At 46.4% G+C, this 8906-nt stretch overlaps 2 protein-coding genes across 2 annotated transcripts; one reads left to right on the top strand and one right to left on the bottom strand.

The window, feature by feature from the left end:
- Positions 1-53: 53 nt before the first annotated feature.
- Positions 54-3130, bottom strand: phb (prohibitin). Its single transcript, XM_003964811.3, has 7 exons — positions 2986-3130; positions 2393-2486; positions 1846-2007; positions 1330-1472; positions 1142-1258; positions 972-1067; positions 54-852 (listed from the first exon to the last, which is right to left on the bottom strand). Exons 2-7 carry the CDS (start codon positions 2475-2477, stop codon positions 640-642), a joined length of 816 nt encoding a protein of 271 aa, XP_003964860.1. The 5' UTR covers positions 2478-2486; positions 2986-3130; the 3' UTR covers positions 54-639.
- A 370-nt stretch (positions 3131-3500) lies between these two features.
- LOC101076487 (uncharacterized) lies at positions 3501-8438 on the top strand. The gene is made up of 6 exons (XM_011604183.2): positions 3501-3600; positions 4036-4219; positions 4476-4579; positions 4659-7076; positions 7201-7409; positions 7503-8438. Exons 2-6 carry the CDS (start codon positions 4036-4038, stop codon positions 7591-7593), a joined length of 3006 nt encoding a protein of 1001 aa, XP_011602485.2. The 5' UTR covers positions 3501-3600; the 3' UTR covers positions 7594-8438.
- The last annotated feature ends 468 nt before the right edge of the window (positions 8439-8906 follow it).

Raw genomic sequence — 8906 nt, 5'->3', positions numbered from 1 at the left:
ATTAAACATGGATGAGTGTGCAGGTTTTAAACCCCGAACAAGATCTTCCCACGTAAATGTAGAAACCTTTTTATTGACGTCTCAGACATTGGGGCTAATGTAAAGGCAGAGCAATAGTGTTCAACAATGATCACAGTTAACCAGCTGAGAGGCACGTGTTTAATTGTGCAGGGGGCTCCTGAATTTGATAGTTACCAGAGCAATTCCAGACTTCACAAAGCCAAAGAAAGGAGGTTTTTAGGCCAAATCAAGAGATTTTCAATACAGAATTGTACATTTCAGAAATGTGAATGTTTAATCATCTTTAACAAATGACCTGGCTTAAACACAACTGCAATTTTCCTGTGAGGCCAAGATTTGTTCCGCTTCCTAAATATGAAGTGAACTGCATTAATAATTTTTAAACTACACATATTTTGCCCTCCGAGTCATCGTACGCAGGCAGGTTTCGTGACTGTATCTAAGTCCGTCTCCCATCATGCTGCCATCAGCAGAGCCCAGTCCAGAGTTGGTTCGAGAAAGAGTGGCAGGAATGTGTGTGAAGGTGGGAGTCCATTGCTGACCCCTCCAACCACCCCTTCAACGGGCCTCATAACAGCTGGCGACAGCAGGAGCGGAGCAGACGGGGGGGAAGCATCATCATTGGGGCAGCTGGAGCAATGTGCCCTGTCCCGAGGGCAGGTAAGTGATGTTGCGGGATCGGGACAGCTGGAAGGCGATGTCCTCAGCTGCTTCTAGCTTACGAAGCTCCACCAGACCATCACCAGCGTCCATCAGCGAGTTGGCGATGAGCAAGGCAGCCTGGGAATCCCCTTCTGCTGAGATGATGGCTGCCTGCTTCTGTTGCTCTGCCTAAAAGATTTAAAAAGCTGAATTAGATACTTCTAATCCCTTAAACCCACAGAGACAACACGCGCTTGTCGGGTGGTGCAGGTATATGACGCTGGTGGTTTGGGTGATGATATAAATACCTTTTCTACAACAAAACGGGCTCGCTCAGCCTCCTGCTGAGCCACCTGCTTCATCTCAACAGCCTCTGTGAATTCTTTGCCAAAGGTCAAATGTGTCTGCAAGGACACAACACGATGATTTAAATTACAATCACAAATTACAATCACACCCGATAACAACAGCGTCATACCAACGAAACATCGTCCAGGATGAGGCCGAAGGTGGAGGCTCGTTCTGTAAGGTCCTCGCTGACCTGCCTCGACACGAGCTCTCTTTGGGTGATGAGCTCTCCGGCATCAAACCGAGCCTGAAGTCAAAGGCAAGTCATTAAACTTTTATTAATTTACCAATTATTCTTGTCATCTGAATGACACTCACCACTACAGATTTTAAAACCTCTGTAGTGATAGATGGCAGCACGCGTTCATCATAATCCTCGCCAATGCTGGTGTAGATGCGGGCCAGCTGGCTGTTCATTGGCCGGAAGAGGATACGCAGTGTGATGTTAACGTTCTGCAGATCTGTCGGAGAGATTGATCGAAATCTGCCGCTGAAGTCAAACAATTTAGCAGAATATTGCATGGCTGAAATCAAGTTTAATTCTTGTTATTGGATGAGAATAAAATATTATAGTTCAGGGAACTTGGGGTTGCTACTTCAAGAGTGTAAATAACATTAAATGGTACAATTTCACCTTAAATTTCCTTTGTCACATTTCCAGTAGGTCAGGTTTATAAACACAGATGCACGACCTTTAAACTGCCTTACTCAAGTTAAATTTTAACACTATTTTTGTTCACAACAATCACATTGGGGACAGTTAAGATCACGCCAGAGATGGCATGATTTGAAATCCTTGTTACATTTAAAGGTGACGAAACTGAGCTGATGTACCTTTGCTGCCTGTGATGACAGGCACGTTGCGTGGACGGGAACGACAGTCAAAGATGATGGGTTTCTGCACCCAGGGAATGAGGAAGTGGGTCCCTTCGCCAACAGCAGTGTCCTGAACGCCTCTGAATCGGTCAAATATCACAGCCTGGTGTCCTGCATCAACTGTTGCAGAAATAACAGGACAATTATTCACTAATATTGCAGTCTGATTAACAACGCTGAACATATACACAGTCCCAAATGTAGGGCTCCACAAAATAATTATTTATCAGGTGGAAATTGGGGGAAAAATAGTAAAATTATTGACACAATGTTCCTGAAAAACAAAGGTTCTATCATGAATTTTGTGTCCAATTTAGAAAATGCATTTTAAATGCTAGAACATGTAACTACTGTAGACAAAGGGAGTGTGCAGAGTTGTAATTCTCCCACATATAGCCTGTATTCAATTAAAGGATCCGGCATCTTATTCCCTCAAAGTAAAACAGGTGAAATGACCAACACTGAAATAATAACTGCAAAGAATGTGTGACTGAGTCGCACCCACCGTTGAAAAGGGCCGAGTTCACAATACCCCCACCAATGGCAAGAGCCAGCCCCAACTTTCCAATTGACTCAAACAGTTTAGCCATGACAGCAATCTGTTGACAAGGAAAAGGTAATTCGGTTAACACAATTAGAAGAAATGACCATACGCTACAAATGCAAGTTTTGTAAAGGTGTATGACAGAAGTCAACGCGCTGGGTAATTCTCGTTATCAAGTAATAGCTGTACTGGGATACCAAGACAGTGTTGGCTAACCGTCTTCATAGTTAGCATTAGCTTACATGCTGGCGGAGACACCTGACAAGCTGGGCAAACTTCGCCAGAGCCTAAAACAGGCTATACACAACCTAACATCACAAAAAATTTATATATAGGTACAACTTACATTGCCCATATCCGAAGACTAAACCGGTTGGTTGTAACATTACACATGTTACCTCCCATGGATGGGCACATAACAAGCGGCTTATTAAGCTTTATTTAGATCCTCTGGCATAACGTCGTCTAATTATAAATTGGTAGTGCAGTTATTCATACCTATGTTCTCATAATGCTATAAAAGACATTTTCATTGTCACAAAATCGTAACTCACCTCAGTTTTGCTCAGATGTGTATGACCTCCACCGGACACGACGTATAACACATGAAATCGCAGCACCACCGCGCCTGCGCAAAGCTCGCAGCAACGTCTCCTCTGATTGGACGAAATATCGAGTTCTTCTTCTCCGGATCTCCGCTTTCCGCCCTGAAACCATTGCGTCACCCAGTGGCAGAGGCCAAGACAGCACCTTTTAAAAATAGCTGAACAGCATTGATTCTTCACTATCCCGTTTAAAAAGCAACACCATTTAGTACAGTGTAATTGCATACATTTATTCTATTCTGTGTGCATTTATTTCATTGTGGCCATATAATGAGGTGCTGTCAAGTTCCAACTAAACCTGAAAGGTAATCAGTTTTTTTAAATGGTCGTTATTTATGCATTCATTTTTTCAGTTTTGGGGTTTTCCTACCTAAGCAAAAGAGGCCGGAAGATGTCTCCATGGTAACAATCAAAGCAGATTTGCTGTAGTCGTCACCACGGAGCGGCACTTTGTCGCCGCCATGCGACGGGAGAAATTACAAGAAATATTGTGTAGTTTCGGTTTCATACCAACCGTACAAAAAGTGGGACCAGAGGCGAGCAACAAACAGCACAAAGCTTAAGGTTGGTAACAAGACATCTTAAATACGGTTTAACCTCCGAAGCGTAACCTAAAAAGGTGCATCGATGGCCACAGTTAACGCGTGTTTCACTTCCTCGAAACTGCGTGCTTATTTCCCGTCTATTGTTGACGCACACTTTGACACATCGAGTCAGAAATCGCGTTATTTATTTCCTTGTGGAAAGACTACAGTGCGAATCGAGATGGAAACGTTTGACTTGAAGACAGCGATGACGAAGATGAAGAAATAGGAACGTCTTTGGTCCCAAGAAGGGACCAACTGTCGTCTCTTTTCCACGTGAAAGGCCTTTTAAATACTTTCACTCGAGTTGTTTCCCCGAGAGGTTCGTTCGTTGGTTGTGTCTGCATCTGAAGTGGGACAGCTCCCAGTCTTGCTTGCCCCCCGCCCATGACTGCGGTCCTGTGTCTCCCAGTAGATGGCGGAGCCCAGCCGGACCGTCAGGGTCAGCGGTCTGCCTGCAGACCTCGAGGAGTGCAGGCTGAAAGACAAGCTGCTCATCCACTTCCTAAGAGCCAGGAATGGAGGAGGAGAGATAGACTCTGTCACTATTGTCAAAGGAACGCCACTTTCTGCCCTAATCGTCTTTGAGGAGTGTGAAGGTCAGTAGGGTCACAGAGTTTTGCACTTCTGTGCATGTAAATGGTGCAACAGGATCTCTATTCTGTTAACAAATTTACTATTACTGCATTAATGTATCATTTGTGACACTGACATGTAGGTCTCAGAGAAATAAACATCCAACGGCTTGTTATTTTTCATTTGAAGCATATTTGATATAATTTGTAAAGTGCTTGCAATGCGACGGACAAACCACAGGCAGAAAATGACTCTCCTCTGGTGACTCCCCTCACACAGTGGCAAAGACAGCCATTGAACGCAGCCCGCATGTCCTGGAAGTCAGAGGGAAGAAATATAACCTCTCCGTAACCAAGTATCGGGAAATCTTTGACCCAGACGAGGTACGCATTGTGACACTGACAGGAACCATTTGAGCAAATAACGATAAAACACAACTCATTTGTCTCTCCTTTGCCACAGATCGTCACGCGTCTGTCAGCAGTGATGGACTACAGTCAGGTTCCTGGAGGAGCATTGGCACTGAGACATCTTCAGGAGAAACATCCTGATATCCACCTGAGCTATGATGGTACTCAGGAACTATATACGGTATATGGGGCCTATTCCAAAGTCCAGGCTGCCCTAACACAACTGTTTGGCCAACCGGGGAACCAGCAGTCAGATACAGTTCAACAATCCCCATCTGGTTCCTGGTCTGAACAGTCATCACAAGAACTACAGGTGGATCCATCAGAGGGTTGGAGCGCAAAGCCCAACAAGCAGAGAGGACAAAGTAAGACAGCCGATACTCTCAGGTCTCCTGAGTGCAGCTCAAGTTCACAAAAAGACCAGCTGACGTCTGGTGCTTATGGCGAGGATGATAGTGGGCAGAGAGAAGGGGCCACCCCGCAGCTTAATTGGCCCTCAGAGGACGAGAGCTTATTAATTGTTGATGCAGACATGTTCCAGTATCTGCAGAAATACTGCCAAAAAGATTACCAGCAAATCCTTAGTCTGTATGGTGTCAAAGTGGTGGAGATGACCAGCCAGGGCCTCACCAGCCTGTATTTGCAGCCTGCAGCTGGGGAGAGCGTTCAAGATCGCAACGGCCTGAGTTTAGCCAGAAATGCAATAAGTCAGTTTTTTCTGGAGAACGAGGCCAGGATCTGGCGAGCCGACTTCTCGAAGAGCATCTTCTCTTCTGGGAAGGATCTGCAAACGGCCAAGGACAATTTAAGTCTCAGACATCCCAAAATTCTTTTGAAAGAAGACGACACAAATATTTACATGATTGGCAACTACAAAGACATGTGGGATGCAAAGCAGTTTTTCCTGGACCAAAGTTTGCATCAGTATCTGAAATCAGAGGAAGATGAGACAAAAGACGAGGTGGCCAGGAGGTGCAGGCTTGCTCCTCGGTTTAAGGAGCCGGGGCTGCCTCCGTTAGGAAGCAGACCAACGGACTTCTGCTTTCGAGGCGGGACCGCAGCTCAAAGTAGACCCAAATGCTCTGGGCCCATGTTAGGGTTCAATGTGCTGTCAGAACCAGCACAGACTGGTGAAAGAGTTCCCAGAGCACCGCCCCAAATCACTGCAGAAGACATCTTGTTCAAGAGTCAAAGTTCTTTGTCTCTAACTACGTCCATGCAGAATGATACCTCCCTCAACTCAGACTTCATGAAAAGTCAGTCCAAGACGGCCTTTCTGACCACATCGCTGCAAGACCGTCCTCTAGGTCCTCCGGCTGGGTCTGGATCCACTCTGAAGCGGGCCAATAGTTTCTCAGGGACACCTCAGCGTAAGCCCCAAGTTACGCAACAGAGGAGTCAAGACGACACCAACAAGTCCTCTGGCCTTACTGATCATCTGAGCAGAGACAGGCAAGCAGGCCATGCTGCTGACATCGTGCTTTCCTCTGTGATGTGGCAACACATTAAGGAAGCGCACCGCACCCAGGTGGACGACCTGACCGCTGATATCCAGAGCAGGGAGAGCGTGCACGGCAGTGGCAGCAGTGTTACTCTCACCTTGAGAGGGGCCAGCTCGTCCAAGCTGAAGTCATGCAGGCTTGGTTTACAGAAGCTGATCGACTCGGTGAACGCAGACTTCTTCGTGCACAAGCTGCCCTTGTCAGAACTGGGCCTCGCTGACCCGACGGATGAAACCTTACTGGCTTGTTGCAACAACATGCGCAGCTGCTTCAGCACGGTTACCATTCAGATTACAGAGGAAAATGTGTTGCTTCTAGGTCCAAAGCTCCTGGGCTCTCAGGCCGCCGCCTCACTACTGGAGGTGTTTTCCAAAGATTTGACCCACATTTATAGACATCAGGAATTCTCTAACCCTTCTACGTCCAAGTGCAATCCAGCGACGCTCACGCAAAGCATCGAGGACCAAAGCGCTAAACTGCACAGCCACAGTAAGAATCAACTGATGCCAGAGACCAGGACAGGCAGCACCGATGGAACCAGTATTGATCGAGAAAGGAGAACAAACCGCGGCGGCTTTGCAGAGATGGAGAATGTGAACGGATCTGTCAGCCAGCCACGACTGTACAAAGACCCTGTAATTAAGGAGAAAGTGAAATACGCGGGTACAGGGGACAGAAATGGACAGAAGACCAGTCTCTTTGTCCCTAAAATGCTAAATGATGAGAGCGAAAATGGCGCTAAATCAGTGACTTCTCTCTCTGCAAAAGAGAGTGGGGACTCAGCTGAAAAGGACAGGGCCCAAAAAGGACGCAAAGAAAGTGAATCCAGGTCCAGCACCGAGGCAGAGCAGCTTGGATGGGGCATCCACGGCCGTATGACCTACTCCAGGCTCAACATCAGCATTCCGGGCCACCTAAACGACTCAGCCATTAAGGTCACTTACTACATTCCTGATGGCATCCAGGAGGTGAGCGGCTAGTCTAGAGTGCTGCTAGTACCGACCTCCAACAGAGGATCTGTAGATTTGGTAATCAGTATAACAAGTTTTGAGAGCTGAGTGTTAATAATGAAAGCTGTTCTGCATCTTACAGGAAGGTCATCCGTCTCCGGGAAAGCCATTTCATGGAGGCGTGTTTGATGCCTACCTCCCTGACAATGAGACAGCAATGAGGCTGCTGCCTAGGCTGGAGGAGGCCTTCAGACAGGGGCGGACCTTCACTGTGGAGGGGAAAGAAGCAGGCGCCAAGGTCACCTGGAACTACATCCCTCACAAAACCACTCTTCATGGAGGCAAATCGGGGTGGGTGAAGCCACTGGGAATGTCTTAACTGAGCCGCAGCGTTAGAGACCACATCGGTCCGGGTGATAAATGTCTTCTTCTTGTCTTGTTCAGGTGCGGGTACCCGGACTCCACTTACCTCACTCGCTTGGCACACGTCTTGACCACCTATGGGATTGAGGAGCCGCCAGCCAAATTTAAATAATTAAATCAGCTCTTAGATTTAGGTGGACCAAATTTGTTTGCACTGTATCATGTTTGCCAGTGTTTTTTTCTATGATTCCATATTTTTAGATATTATTTTTATACCATAGCTTCAAACTTTTCAAAAGTTTGCTTTTGATGAAGTATTCCAGGGCGATTGTAATATTTGTTGTGCACAGCGAGCTCTTTGTAGGGTTAACGCTCATCTAGTTCAGGGAAGAAAGTTCAATTTTAGATGAATGTTGCAGGAATTATTTATTAAGTCTGAGGCGGAATGTTCAAAATGGAGACAGAAATAAAGGAGCACATGTGGCCTTTTTGTTATGCTTTTTTATTAGTCCTGGAAAACATGTAAGGCATATGGTAACATTACACACTGAAGCGTTACAAGCTCGAAAAGGCCATGTGGACAACATGGCACCACGCAGTAAACCCAGAGTCAAGCACAGAAGCAGCATCAATTCAAAGGGTTTAAAAAACAAAGTTGAGCCGAGTACAGTGTTTGCAGACCGGAAAAACATAAAAGAAAACACAAGAAAGGACGAGAAACTAGCTTTGAAGTCAACCTGTCGGGTATGCCTTTTTTAAAAATGGATGTCGAGGAAAGTCTCAACAGGTGTGCAGCTGGAATGGAGGAGAAGTGCATTTCTGAAGCATTCCCAGAGATAGGTTGTAAGGTGTGTGATGGCTGCACCAGCCGTGCCCATGCTGGGGGTGAGGCCAGGGGGGTCAGGTGGCACGAGGGGCAGTGAATTAGCTTCAGTTCACATACTGACACGACAGGAGGGGTGAGCGCCCACACCACTACTGAGGAACTACTGTGGAAAGAGAAGGTAAGCTGTACATGAACACACGCTTAATATCCGACTACACATGCATCTTTGTACTGTACATGACACGCCCCGGCCATGATGTGACTACTGTTGCATCTCTGCAATGTCTCTGTGATGGTGCTGAATTACTGAGAATGGCTGGGGAAAAAGATAAAGGTTGAATCTGCAGACAGACCAAGTCCAAGCTGGTCAAACGTCGGACTCCTGAAGGAAAGAGTGTGCGGAATGTGAGTGAAAAGCAAAATGAAGTGGTCTCCTAATGAAAACTGTTGGACCTGAATGACCTGAGAACCCGTCGACAACAGAAATTCACCTCAAAGCTAAATGTGACGCGAGCTGCTCGAGACTGACTGAAGGTCATTTTTCACATTTGAAACTACCAGTGTTGCTTTGTAATATCAAACCTACGCCTGCAACGGTTCACATTTGTGTGTGGATGTACATTTTTGAAACGCTGTTTTCCTCCCTGTGAAGCTCTGAG

The sequence above is a fragment of the Takifugu rubripes genome, chromosome 5 (genome assembly GCF_901000725.2).
Source record: "Takifugu rubripes chromosome 5, fTakRub1.2, whole genome shotgun sequence".
Lineage (NCBI taxonomy): Eukaryota > Metazoa > Chordata > Actinopteri > Tetraodontiformes > Tetraodontidae > Takifugu > Takifugu rubripes.
The sequence above is the reverse complement of the archived record's forward strand: the minus strand, read 5'-3'. Positions and strand labels throughout refer to the sequence as shown.